This window comes from Phyllopteryx taeniolatus, chromosome 1, assembly GCF_024500385.1.
Source record: "Phyllopteryx taeniolatus isolate TA_2022b chromosome 1, UOR_Ptae_1.2, whole genome shotgun sequence".
Lineage (NCBI taxonomy): Eukaryota > Metazoa > Chordata > Actinopteri > Syngnathiformes > Syngnathidae > Phyllopteryx > Phyllopteryx taeniolatus.
Genome location: NC_084502.1, coordinates 28806737 through 28821024, shown reverse-complemented (window position 1 = coordinate 28821024; position 14288 = coordinate 28806737). Strand labels below are relative to the sequence as shown.

Below are 14288 nucleotides of genomic sequence, written 5' to 3'. Positions count from 1 at the left end.
TCTGTAGCTCTACCAACGCAAGATCTCTGGTGACCAGCCCCGCTGCAATATCATTAGCTGCTGCATTGCTGGAAGGGCTCGACACTGATGACCTGACATGTGTGACGCCATCTTGGCTAACTTGCTACATTGCTCTGGAGTGTACACACTGTTTCACCTCAGTGGTAAATGAGGAAAAAAAGTTATGCGTGAATCGATCTGGACACATGCGGCCCAAACCGCAACAGTTGACCGAAGCGTGTGGAGGGTTTTGAAAAACCGTTCCACCCCTATTGCAAAATTGAAGAATACAATAACATCATGTTTGGTTACAGTCTGGTTGGGGCTGCTTTTCTCCATCCAGCACAGAGTGTCTTGACACATACAGTATTCTCCAATCTTCCCATTGCTTGCTGCTTTTCTTACCTGAGTTGTCCCAAGTTGTAGTGTCTGGTCTCGCCATCTGTGGAACGTGTGACACACACAGAGTAGTAGGGCTGAAGCTGCCTTAACTCCAGCAGCACGATGGCCAGGTAGTGAATGAAGAGTAGCGCGTCCACCAGTGACACAGCATATTGCACGATCCCCTGGTAGTTTTCATCCTAGAGGGCACATGCATGAGGAATGAAATGAGAGTAGACCACTGTGAGTCACTACATTTGCAAAGACAAGCGAAAAGCAGGCATGAAGCAGATGTAGGACAAGATGTAGAACACATGAATATTAAAATATATTTCAAAGCACTGCAATATTTGTGTATTTCCTTACAAGCATGCTAGCATTAGAATTACCACACACCACAGTAGGGAAAATAAATTTGTCAGTAGTGTTCTAATCTTGTTACATTACCCCATGTAAAACAGCGGAATATATTCTTTTTGACAAAAGCATTGGGACACCGTTTTTATGTTACTTTAATAAATTAAGGGTCACACTGTTATTCTTCATCTTACTGAGACTTTGGAACATTTCTACGATTATAACGTTATAGGACTAATGTGTGGAATGTCCTCAAATGTGCTTCTGGATGAATGAACTGGATAAAAATTGCCATAAACTGATTAGTTTAATGATAACAAACAATGCAAAATGCCATTGACATGCTAACACATAGTATCAATTATTGCAGTTTTAGAAGCAAATTATGTTATTACTCTGTTTTTCTAAAGTATAATATAGTGCTTCTTTCCTTTTTAAAAAAAAAAAAAATAATAATTTTTTTAAGGGAGGAGGCTGGGACAGATTAATGGCATTTCCATTCATTTCAATGCGGAAAGACGATTAAAGATACACAAGTATTTTGAGTTACGAGCTTAAATTTAACTCTTATCTCAAGGCACCACTGTATTTAGCATGCATTCAGCAGCAGATCATGTTCTCACCTGCGAATCTAGTATCCTCACGCCATAGAACAACCAGTAGGAGACCACAAAGAGCAGCACCAGAACAGCAAGCAGAGCCCGGAATACAAAGAGGCGCGGGAGGCTGGCTCGTGGTGGCCGGAAGAAGAGGGCCCAAACAGCAAGCAGCAGGATGAGCAATTTAAAGGCCACAGAGATGAAGAGGCCTTCACAGGCCGTGCCGCAGCTCTGCAGCTTCTCTGGCCAGAGCAGGTGCGGGAGGACCATGAAGGCCAGCGGTGAGAAAAAGACCAGGAGGCCCAGGATCGCTGCAAGGATGAGCGTAAAATAGCGGCGGCAGTCAAGCCCCACACTGTCCTCCAGGTCCTTAGTGATGCGCACAATGTCTTCCTGAGAAAGGCTGTGTTCCGACGTGCCAGTCACGGCCGTGGTGGTCTCACCCCAGTTGTCATCCTGCAAATATGGGCAACACATTTCAAATAAGGTGAAATGAGCAAGATGTTCCTTTAGCTTACAATGCTTTTAATTGTTGACTGAAAACGTACAAGAAGAACGAAAACATCCATCCATCCATCCATCCATTTTCTGAGCCGCTTCTCCTCACTAGGGCGTGCTGGAGCCTATCCCAGCTGTCATCGGGCAGGAGGCGGGGTACACCCTGAACTGGTTGCAAGCCAATCACAGGGCACATAGAAACAAACAACCATTCGCACTCACAGTCATGCCTGCGGGCAATTTAGAGTCTTCAATTAATGCATGCTTTTGGGATGTGGGAGGAAACCGGAGTGCCCGGAGAAAACCCATGCAGGCACGGGGAGAACATGCAAACTCCACACAGGCGGGGCCGGGGATTGAACCCGGGGCCTCAGAACTGTGAGGCTGACGCTCTAACAAGTCGGGTCACCGTGCCGCCCGAAAACATACACAACACAATTTACCATTCAACGAGCAATCTTTTAAAGCCCCAGCAATGCCACACTACAATTCCTCCCTAAAAATATTATATCCAATGACACCCCTTAAAATAGTAGGGCTGAAACAATTTATTGAATAACTTGAATTTTCGTAACACAAAAAAGTTAAAGTAAAATCTCTGCCTCGAAACTTTAAAGTGATCGTTTTTCCACAAGGACTAATGTTTCTACAGACTCACGCACTACTCCGTGTAGAAATTTGGCATGATTTAGTAATTATATTAAACAAATGGTAAAAAAAACTATAATAATCATGCAAGCATAGATGAGTCGCTACGGCCACAACTGACTGGCGCTTAAAGACGCAGACTGGCAAAGTTAGCCACTTAACGGCAAGCGCTAACCTGAGCTATCAAGAGCCAACTCTACACTCTCATTTGCCGACTACCATGTCAATCACCAGGCAAAGCCTCAACTGTTATAGCCACACACACACAGTGGAACATGATGATGGCGAACTCAAGTGGACAACAATAAAAGTGGCATTTTGCAAAATACATTTTCATCTGATTACTTAATTAATCAGTGAATAATTTATTCTAAAAATATTCAATAGCTGCAGCCCGACAAAATAGTCTTCCTTATTTCATTATTTTTTTTCCCATTTACAGTATATTCATCCAACAGCACAGGCAGGTAACATTTTTTGAGAGAAACATCCATCCATCCATTTTCTAAGCCGCTTACCCTCATAACATAAAAATAAAAAATAAAACATTTCAAAAATAAAGTCTGCCATAGAATTTAGACAAAAATCACTTGCTTATGTCAAGAAAACAAGGATTATAGTGTGACATTAAGTACTTTTTCAGTGGTGCCCATGTTCCAAAGGCAACCTTCTGCAACTTAGCTGACAATTCAAAAATATGTGGAACGTGTGACAGTAGCCGAACCTCAACTCAAGCACCTTGAAAGATTTTCGGAAAAAATATTGCTTAAATGTACACACTTTGGACACAAACTGTCACAATGCGTAAGGTCTGCAAATGAAGCAGCTTCCAGTACACCTCGTCAGACTTGTGCGCTCTGCTTTTTCTGTTAGGCTATTGTCAATAGTCAATATGGAGTGTTAAAAGATGAAAATAAGAAGAAAAGAAAACTATGCATGGAAGTTACAATACAGTGGGTATGGAGAGTATTCAGACCCCATTAATTTTTCCACTCTTTGTTATATAGCAGCCATTTGTTAAAATCATTTAAGTTCATTTTTTTCCTCATTAATGTACACACAACACCCCATATTAACAGAAAAAAACTGAATTATTGAATTTTTTGCAGATTTATTAAAAAAGAAAAAGAAATATCACACAGCAAATAAGTATTCAGACCCTTTAGTTGCTGCTGCTGAGTATAACTCAACCAGTTATTAGGTTTAGGGGGCATTACTTTTCACACAGGGCCAGATGAGTTTGAATAGTTTTTTTTTTCCTTAATAAATGAAATCGCCATTCAAAAACAGCATTTTCAGTTCACTTGGGTTGTATCTGTCTGATATTTACATTTGTTTGATGATCTTAAAGTGGGGAAACCATGCAAAAATATAAGAATTTGAGAAGGCGGCCAATATACGGCTCTGTATACCAGGGGCGTCAAACTCATTTTTGTCACGGGCCATATTGTAGTTACAGTTTCCCTCAGAGGGCCTTTATGTCTGTGAAACCATAAAAATCTTTAATCGTCTCATCATATTTACACACGAAATTTATGAACTAGTTTTGGAATCAGAAATCAAGGGTCATGGGTTGTTCATGTTTGGTAACAAAAATGTTTGCAGTATCTCAACATTATCATTTATGATATATGCGATCCACCCATCCATGATATATGACAATTTGAAATTTCGGTGCAGATTTGAACTAGAATCATGGAAGTTGACACACATGATTTGCCTTCGCGGGCCACATAAAATCAAGTGGCGGGCCGGATCTGGCCCCAGGGCTTGAGTTTGACACCTGTGCTGTACACATTCCAGTGTTGGTACATTGCAACCCCAAAAAGAAAAAAAAAAAAGCAAGCACTATGTGTTTGCAGTCGAGGTCCAAGCTTGAATGGCATCGTGTGCTGGACCCCCCTTGGCTTTTAACTACTGTGTTTGTGAAGATTGTTCTCTCTACCAAATTAACAGTTGTGGTCTATTTAAATAATCAATTTGATATTTGAAAATACAGATTATTAATTGGATCTGCAAGGAGGAATGGCAGAGGATCCCCAAATCCAGGTGTGAAAAACTTGTTGCATCATTCCCAAAAAGACTCATGGCTGTATTAGCTCAAAAGGGTGCTTCTACTAAATACTGAGCAAAGGGTCTGAATACTTATGGCTGTGTGATATTTCAGTCTTCTAACTTGGGCTCAAAGTTACTGTATAATCAGCTCTGGAAAAAATTAAGAGACCAAATACTGTACCTTTTTTGTTTTTTTACCATTTCTTTCCTGCAAATACATGCTCTAAATGAGTGGTTCTCAAACTTGTTACATGAAGTCCATCCATCTATTTTCTGTACCGCTTATCCGCCCTAGGGTCATGGATGTGCTGGAGCCTATCCCAGCTGACTTTGGGCGAGAGGTGGGATACACCCTGAACTGGTCGCCAGCCAATCACAGGGCACATATAGACAAACATTCCTTCATGATTCAATTAAAATGTATTGCATATAAGTTACACAAATACTGTACCGAAATGAATTGAAAATGAACAGTTCTTCAAGATTAAATGCAAATGTAAGGAATTTAAAAGTTAAATACAACTGAACTGTATTTAGGCAGTTTCTTTCATGTAGCACTAGAGGTGTACAACACTTCAATAGTTATGCTTTTATCATTTTTAGGTTTGAGTAATATCTTTCAGTAATATTTTACTGTTTCCAGTGTTTCCTCAAAGGGAGCCCCCTGCCCTGGGACCTGGGATGGGCTGTGGTGCTACCGTTGATTATAATATACTACTAGATCGCTTTGAAATACGTATTGGTATTACAGGCCCAGCACTTTCTTGGTTTAGATCTTATCTTTCGGGTAGGACGCACCATGTAATACATGGTAATGTGACCTCTGAGTATTACAATGTCACTTGTGGAGTCCCGCAGAGATCAGTACTCGGCCATCTTTTGTTCAGTATTCATATGCTGCCGCTTGGCGATATTAGACGCAAATATAAGATTAGCTTTCACTGTTATGCCGATGATACTCAGCTATACATGCTGTTAAAACTAACTAGCCTACGCTAATCTGGAGTCGTGTCTTGCTGAGATTAAACAGTGGATGTCCTGTAACTTTTTGCTCATCAACCCTGAGGAAACTGAGCTGTCGATTATTGGCCCTGCTAAACATAGCCACTTGTTTAACTCATTCACTGCCAGCCGTTTCCTGAGCAAGGAACCCCTAGACTTCCAGGTATTTTCGAGCAATTTCACTCATTTTTCAAGTCCCACAGAATATTGTGTACCATGACTATGTCAACACCAAAACCACCAAAAGAAAGATCTGAGTCTCTTCTTTCACCAGAAAAATAAGTTTGTCTCTAGCTTATACCATTCTTCAGTAATCAGCAGTCAAATATAGGTTACTTTCAGCCAAATCTGTTTCTGGAGGGAAAAAAAAGAAGAAAGCCTTTTTGTGAAAGCAGACAGATCAAGTAGAACAATGACTTTGACACCAGTATTTTTTTTCTTTAGTGAAAATCTCAAACGTGAACATAAAGCAACACTGAGAAAGTACTTTTGACAGAAAACTTTATTTACAAGTATAACAATGTACAGAATTTACATTAGAAAAAAATGCATGAACAAATGAAGCTCCGACACGTGCACTTTCTTCCACGTAATTCTCCTCCTGTACAGTTTGCTCAATAGTCCAGGTTTTTATTACCTTGCGCATAAAATCTAGCAAAGTTTTATCAACATCTGGATTTTATTCTTTGGTGGCGGTGAATGGGATCTTGTGCGGTTGTCATTGTCCTTGAAACCAGTCCATACTTCTGCTTGCAGCACAACCTGCGCAATTTAGAAATATAACTATTACTATAAAAATACATTGTTGAAATTCCTGTCGACGGGACGTGGAGGAAAAAAAAGCTTTCAATTACCTTTTTTGTTGGCACTACGTACTGGAATGGGAGTCGAACGTCTGCTGGATGAATAACCTGTAAAGGAAAAAAAAATACATACGATTACTAGAGAATACTTTTTATTGATGATGTGTTTTGCATAGGTAAAAAAAAAATGCTTTTCTTCGTCGCAATCCTAAAAGATGTTCGACTTGCGGGTGTTGAATTACTGCAAGTTGGACGAGCTGTAAATGGAAAATTCAAATCAGTTCTGGCAACTGGTGGGACTAAATTATGCTTTTATGTAACAAGGATTGAAGGAGCGTGTTTGCTCGCTAAATGTAGCTAACGCGAGCTGCAACCGAGTTACCTTCGTCTCCAATATCATCCGGAGGAAGCTCTGAATGAAGCTTGGGTGCTTCTAGGCGATCCAAAGGGAGTTCACTCATCACGATTCCGGATCCCATTTACTCAAATCCTGGTCGGCAGACGATCAGCTGGCAAGCGGCCGAGAGCATCTCGCCATATGGCCGGCCATTTTTGGCGATAGCTTTGCAAGAAAGGGATCGCTCGGAGCGTCATTCTTTATTCCCTTGCATGTTCTAAGGTGTCATCCCTGTCAGTCGCAGGAATATTTTTCTTGTCTTGGCGCAATAAATTTTATTTTGCTGTGGTCTCCTTTTTTCCCCCTCAGAGCTGCAGCTGTATTATGCTTTAATGTGACATTGCATTAGTGGTTGATTTCTTTATACACGTCTGACAGTTAATAATTGCATCGCAGAACTGGATTGTGTTCAACTTTTTTTTCTAGTCTATGGATGGAAGAGGAGGTTGTCTAATCATGTGAGAAAGGAAGGGATAAAAAATGGAAAGCAGAAAAAGAAAACAGTGCTCGATGCCAACTGGGCTCAACTGACCTTTGGGTCAGACTGCATCCGCAAGTAATGAAGGTCAGCCATGTTAGAGCAGAGCCCTTATAACAACAACGATAAGGACTCTTTGCAGGGCAGTCACAACAAACTGCCGGCACAAAGCAGAGGAAACACCGGCTGTCGCGGGGGTGGGGGTTTAGGGCTGGGTGGGTGGGTGAGGAGGAGGAAAGTACTTTGGGAAAGAAATTAGTCTCTGGCCTATGTGTGAGAAGAGCATGTTGAAATACAGCAATGGAAGGTTTGAACTCGAAACATGTACATTGACATTATTCACTGAATTTACACTGTGCTAAAACACACCAAGTGGTCACAAAAAAAAAGGATAATTGGTTCTCTCTTTATGAAGACTTTATTTATTTATTTACAAGGTCAGTGCTTGGGCTTAAATAACATCACCTGCCGGACACAACAGACATCTTTTGTTCTTTGAGTTGCAAAACGACATGTTCATAAAATGAACAAGGGAATTATCCATTCATTTTTCATATCGCTTATCCTTAATAATCAAAAGAATAACCTTTGCTCAAAATGCGACAAAAAGCTAAATTATAGGTATTTGTGTAAATATTTGGGAATTTTTGCATTCACCAGATAATTGAAAGCAAAAAAGCAAGCAATAGATGGTATATTGACTTACAGTTAATTCTTTAAAAATATAGAGAGATGTGTTTAGTGATAGCATATACAATATCGGACATTAAAATCGTTAAATAAATTGACTATTTGGTCTTCCCTGCTGCTGATGTTTCAGCAGTTGAAACTATCGCAGAAGAATTACTACACAAGTAGCAAAGCAGACAATGAGATGTCTGACTTGGATTCATATGGTAAAAGGGTAACGCGACGCCAGATCCCAGTGGGGCTTACAAGAATAACAAAAAAATCTCCACATCCTTCGTTACGATTAAATCAAAGCACATTTTGGGCATTTTAATATGAACTAAATCATTACAAATCAACTACACTTCACAAGGTGGGTTAATACATCTCTAATCTTTTCTAGACTCCCAGAATAAAAATAGACAGTAGTGACCCACATTTCTCCATAGGATTAATCAATTAAAGACAACAGGTTCCCAGTCTCCTTTATCACATGAAAGTAGGTGAAAGAGAGGAAGTGGCAAGGAGCAGACAGAACTTAAATTTCCCCAGAGCAGTTCAATAAGACAACTATTTAAAGCGATGGAATGATCCACAAAGTGAGGACTTTACCTATATTAAATTACTACTGAGAATATTGCAGTGTACAGTCTCCTTTTGTTCGATAAATATTTTAGTCAATAAAACTTCATATTTTTAGGATTGCTAAAAAGAAACAAAGAGGTCCTAAAAGACTGCAATGGTGACTTCTGAGTGCAATATACTGTAGCACGCTAACTACATAATGTGCACTTTGTCATCTGCTTCCAATAGCATATTGTTGCTTTTTTTTTTCTCCAGCTGAGTAAAAATAACTGCTTGTGTAAAACAACTGTCCATTAAAACCCTCTTTGTTGCTGTTTGTCAATCTGAGAGCTGCAAACAAAACATTGAACTAGTGCACTCCACTCACTCCTGGTAGGCAAGGGGGGTGGGTGTGTGTGGGTGTGTGTGTGTGTGGGTGGGTGTGTATGTGTGTGAGTGTGTGTGTGTGTGTGTCTGCGTGGATGTGTCTGTGTGTACCAAAGTACATTTGTAGAAATTTTCAGGACAAGAAAGGCCACTCAAACGCTATAAAGGTTTCCCAAATTCAGAGAAGAGTGACAAGGCTACTAGTAATGCTTCAATGCTTGCAAACGAGTGTCATCATTTCATAAAATTTTTATTCTGTTTAGAAGGACAGCCAGTGGAGAAAAGTGATTCTATGGAAGAGGCAATTGTTGGAAATTCACTATTATTGCTGCGTTTTGTGCATGCATTGCTCAGACAGTGCTGAACTTCATTTATGTTACGTCAAACACCTTGCTGGGCAGCTTAGGGGTCCTTGGGAAGATGTGTGGATTTCATTAGCGGCAGACGGCTGTTATTTTTTAATTTTATCATTGAAGCTTGTCTGCATTTGTGATGAAGATATCAGACAGAAATATCGCCAGCAGAACAATGCAGAGAGAGTGAGTTACTCCCTATTATTGCTGCGTTTTGTGCATGTATTGTTCAGTGCGTGCATTTTACGTTGGGCACCTTGTTGGGCAACGGGAAATATTGAAAAAAAATATATATATTGGACATTTAATTTACAAAAAAACAAAAATAGACAAAGAGACCTCTGAAATATGTCTTACGTTTGTTCACTGTAATTATTTTCATTTCCACAGTAATTATTGTATGATTATTTTCTGCTACAAAAAAAGACATGTTTTTTACAAACAGGAGAAAAGGGGCTGCATTCCACCGACTGCTCAGTAAAATGTGTAAATTCCGGTACGTAATTTCCGCTACGTCATTTTCGGTGCGCCACCAAGTGAACCAGTGAGGGAATGTCTCTGGTGGACACGAAATACAAAGGATCAAGCACTGAAAAATACTGAAATATGTTAGAGGAGCTCATAAGCTTAATTAGTAGTTGCTCGGGTGAAAAAATTTTTTTTTTTTTTTTTTTTTTTTAAACAAAAAATTTTACATACCGTAACTTTAATATTGCAATAGTTAAATACTGATTTTATTTGAATGGCAGTTAACAATGTTATAATATAACTTAAAACGTTGCCAGTACAGTTAATAAATCGTTTATGGTGTTGATAGTTTGGGCTGGAATTAATTATTCTACATACTGTGTAGTAAATCTCAATGGGAAAATTGGTTCTGAAATCCAAACAAAACGGCCACAATTCTAGAAACTACTTGCAGAAATTATTGAGTTTCGAACGGAGGACCTTTTGTCCTCATAGGTGTTGTATTATAAATATATTTTATAAGTGAATAAAAAAAAATCTGTAAAATCCTATCTATTCTTTAACATAATATGCAATGTGAATGCAGGGGCAGAAGTTGTACATCAAGCCAAATTTTAACCTAGAGTGATGTGGGTGCCTGAAGGTGTCTAAAAATGACCAGTGCAAAATGTGTGGGGTTTCTAACTGACCATCTCCTGCCATGGTATAAAAACAAGAGCCGTGCTTTTTGCAGGAAAAAATTCTCGTGCAAAACAACACACTAATCGACGCTACAGAAAATACAACTGCAGCTGTGGCTCCTAAAGTTATAAAAGAAGGAAAAATACCTGTGGGATTCTTAACAAGAAGCTGTATGAGGGTGAACAGTGGTATAACTCCGAAAAGCAACTCTGGGACAAGTCAATTCTTGCATCCTCAAATTTCCCCCAAAAAATTCAATAGGTGACTCAGTTGTTTAGGTGATATTTAAGAGGAAATAGCACTTGTTTAAAAAACTCACGTTGTGACGTTGTGTCAAACGTAAATATAAACGGAATACAATGCTTTGCAAATCCTTTTCAACCTATATTCAAATGAATACACTACCAAGAAAAGTTACTTAATGTTCAAGCAGGTAAACTTTTGTTTTTTTGCAAATACTCACAGATTTTGAATTTGATGGCTGCAACACGTTCCAAAAAAGCTGGGACAGGGGCACGTTTACCACTGTGTTACGTCACCTTTTTCACGTCACAAAACCAAAAATTATATGCATACTATAATGTCAAACTGTTTCGAGTTTTATACGGGACACAGGTGCTACATACTGTGAGAGAAGAACAGGACAACGTAGGACAGGACAGAACAGGACAGGGTCAGGGACAGGGACAGGAGGGGAAAGAGACAGGAAAAGGGTAGTGGACCTGGCTGTGCAACTGGAGTGTGGTGGGAGTGGCTGTGTACATTCTAAATAGTGTTGGGAACGCTAAACCAATGTGACCGGATAGGCGTTCGTATAGGAGAGAGCTCTCGATTGTATCGGTAGCAGACTCCATAATCGATACAAAACCTGCCAGGAATCCTGAGATACATCCGTTGTAGGGCGTGGACCGGATACCGCGAGGCTAGGAATCGGTTGCCTGAGGCTTTACATTTTCATCTCTTAAAACAAGTGCTTAAAACATAACATTTTGCTTACAATTGAAATCTGCAGTGGTGGGCACTAGCACCACTACTAGTTTAAGTACATTTCTTCATAGCATTACTATTTCAACATCAAATAGCTTTTCAGTAGTTAAGCTACTTTCGTGGTCAGAGCGATAGCAAAGCAGCGTTCACAAAATGTGTGCAGCGGATGGTAAATGTGCAGACAATATGGCAAAGGTGGGTAGATCTCGGCAATTCCCTTGGGTCATATACAGTGCAGTGAAATAGGTATTGGCGCCATTCTCAAATTCTTATATTTTTGCATAGTTTCGCCACTTTAATGTTTAGGATAATCAAAGAAATGTAAATATCAGACAAATATAACCCTAGTGAACTTAAAATGCTGTTTTAAAATGATTTCATTTATTAAGGAAAAAAAAAAAAGGGTGCATGGCTCCTTCAGGACCTGGACAACTTGCTGTGATTGGTGGAACCATGAATTTTATTCTTTAACAGAAAATACTCAAGGAGAATGTTCAGCTATTAGTTCATGACCTCAAGATGAAGTGCACTTGGGTTCTGCATCAGGATAACGATCCAAAACACACCAGCAAGTAAACTTCTGAATGGCTTAAAAAAATAAAATGGAGGTTTTGGATTGGCCCAGTCCAGACTTGAATCCGATTGAAATGCAGTGGCACGACCTTAAAAAGGCCATTCATGCTTGAAAACCCCCCATTTTTGCTATGTGCACTGCGATTGGCTGGCGACCAATTCAGGGTGTACCCCACCTCTCGCCCAGAGTCAGCTGGGATAGGCTCCAGCATGCTCGCGACCCTAGTGAGGATAAGCGGTATGGAAGATGAATGAATGAATAAAACAATTCTGCAAGGAAGAGTTGGCTAAAATATCTCCACAGAGATATGAAAGACTCATTGCCAGTTATAGAAAACGAGTTTAGTTGCTGCTGGTGAGTATAACACAACCAGTTATTAGATTAAGGGGTCATTCCTTTCACACAGGGCCAGGTGAGTTTGAATAGTTTTTTTTTCCCTAAATAAATGAAATCTCCATTCAAAAACAGTCTTTTCAGTTCACTTGGGTTATATCTGTCTGATATTTACATTTGTTTGATGATCTTAAAGTGGGGAAACTATGCAAAAATATAAGACTTTGAGAAGGGACCTAATGTACGGCACTGTATACATTCCCGTGTTGGTACTTTGCGACCCCAAAAAGACAAAAAACAAAACAAAAAAAAAAGCAAGCATTATGTGTAGCTTGAATGGCATCGTGTGCTGGACCACCCTTGTCTTTTAACTACTGTGTTTGTGAAGATTGTTTTCTCTACCAAATTAATAGTTGTGGTCTATTTAAATAATCAATTTTAATATTTCAAAATGCATATAATGCATTTTTTAAAGATTGTTAGTGCCATAAAGCAACAATTTTCAGTGGTCTTTTACATGTTTGAAATCAGGGTTTGACATATGTCATTTTATAGCATTCAAAATGAACTCAAAGTCAAGTCAAATTAAAGTTCTTTATGACTGACGTCTACGTCAACAAATGTTAACTATTGCATTGTTTCCGCACCAAATCCAATACTGAACCGAATCGTATCGTTAAGATATCGCTTTTAAATTGAATCGTAACCTGTGCATCTAGATAAAGTGGGTACGGAAAGTATTCAGACCCCCTTAAATTTTTCATTCTGTTATATTGCAGCCATTTGCTAAAATAATTTAAGTTCATGTTTTTCCTCATTAATGTACACACAGCACCCCATATTGACAGGAAAAAAAAGAAATTGTTGAAATTTTTCCAGATTTATTAAAAAAGAAAAACTGAAATATCACACAGCCATAAGTATTCAGACCCTTTGCTCAGTATTTAGTAGAAGCACCCTTTCAGCTGTGTGCTTAGGGTCATTGTCTTTTTTTAAGGTGAACCTTCGGCCCGGTCTGAGGTCCTGAGCACTCTGGAGAAGGTTTTTGTCCAGGATATCCCTGTACTTGGCCGCATTCATCTTTTCTTCGATTGCAACCAGTCTCCCTGTCCCTGCAGCTGCAAAATACCCACAGCATGATGCTGCCACCATCATGCTTCACTGTTGGGACTGTATTGGACAGGTGATGAGCAGTGCCTGGTGTTCTCCACACACGCCACTTAGAATTAAGGCCAACAATTTCTATATTCGTCTCATCAGACCAGAGAATCTTCTTTCTCACCATCTTGGAGTCCTTCAGGTGTTTTTTTTAGCAAACTCCATGCAGGCTTTCATGTGTCTTGCACTGAGGAGAGGCTTCCGTCGGGCCACTCTGCCATAAAGCCCCGACTTGTGGAGGGCTGCAGTGATGGTAGAACTTTCTCCCATCTCCCGACTGCATCTCTGGAGCTCAGCCACCGTGATCTTTGGGTTCTTCTTTACCTCTCTCACCAAGGCTCTTCTCCCCCAATTGCTCAGTTTGGCTGGACGGCCAGCTATAGGAAGGGTTCTGATTGTCCCAAACGTCTTCCATTTCAGGATTATGTAGGCCACTGTGCTCTTAGAAACCTTAAGTGCAACAGAATTTTTTTTGAAACCTTGGCCAGATCTGTGCCTTGCCACAATTCTGTCTCTGAGCTCTTCAGGCAGTTCCTTTGACCTCATGATTCTCATTTGCGCTGACATGCACTGTGAGCTGTAAGGTCTTATATAGACAGGGGTGTGGCTTTCCTAATCAAGTCCAATCAGTACAATTAACCACAGCTGGACTCCAATGAAGGTGTAAAACCATCTCAAGGATGATCAGAAGGAATGGACAGCACCCGAGTTAAATATATGAGTGTCACAGCAAAGGGTCTGAATACTTTTGGCTGTGTGATATTTCAGTTTTTCTTTTTTAATAAATCAGCAAACATTTCTACAAGGAAGTTTTTTTCTGTCAATATGGGGTGCTGTGGTGTACATTATCCATCCATCCATCTATTTTCTGAGCCGCTTCTCCTCACTAGGGTCGC

General features: G+C 39.8%; 1 protein-coding gene across 13 annotated transcripts in view; it reads right to left on the bottom strand.

Annotated features, from left to right (window-relative positions):
• The window catches only part of LOC133484008 (vang-like protein 1), a 67746-nt gene that overhangs the window by 18190 nt on the left and 35268 nt on the right, over window positions 1-14288 (bottom strand). For 7 of the 13 annotated variants that reach the window (XM_061786024.1, XM_061786034.1, XM_061786044.1 and 4 more), the window contains 2 exons: window positions 1362-1793; window positions 406-581 (listed from right to left, as the gene is read on the bottom strand). In XM_061786024.1, coding sequence (XP_061642008.1) covers window positions 406-581; window positions 1362-1793 — 608 coding nt within the window. Of the gene's footprint in view, window positions 1-405; window positions 582-1361; window positions 1794-1885; window positions 4286-4719; window positions 6303-6394; window positions 6601-6725; window positions 14149-14288 lie in introns of those variants that run through there. The other 6 variants (XM_061786112.1, XM_061786096.1, XM_061786087.1 and 3 more) reach the window with 5 other exon arrangements.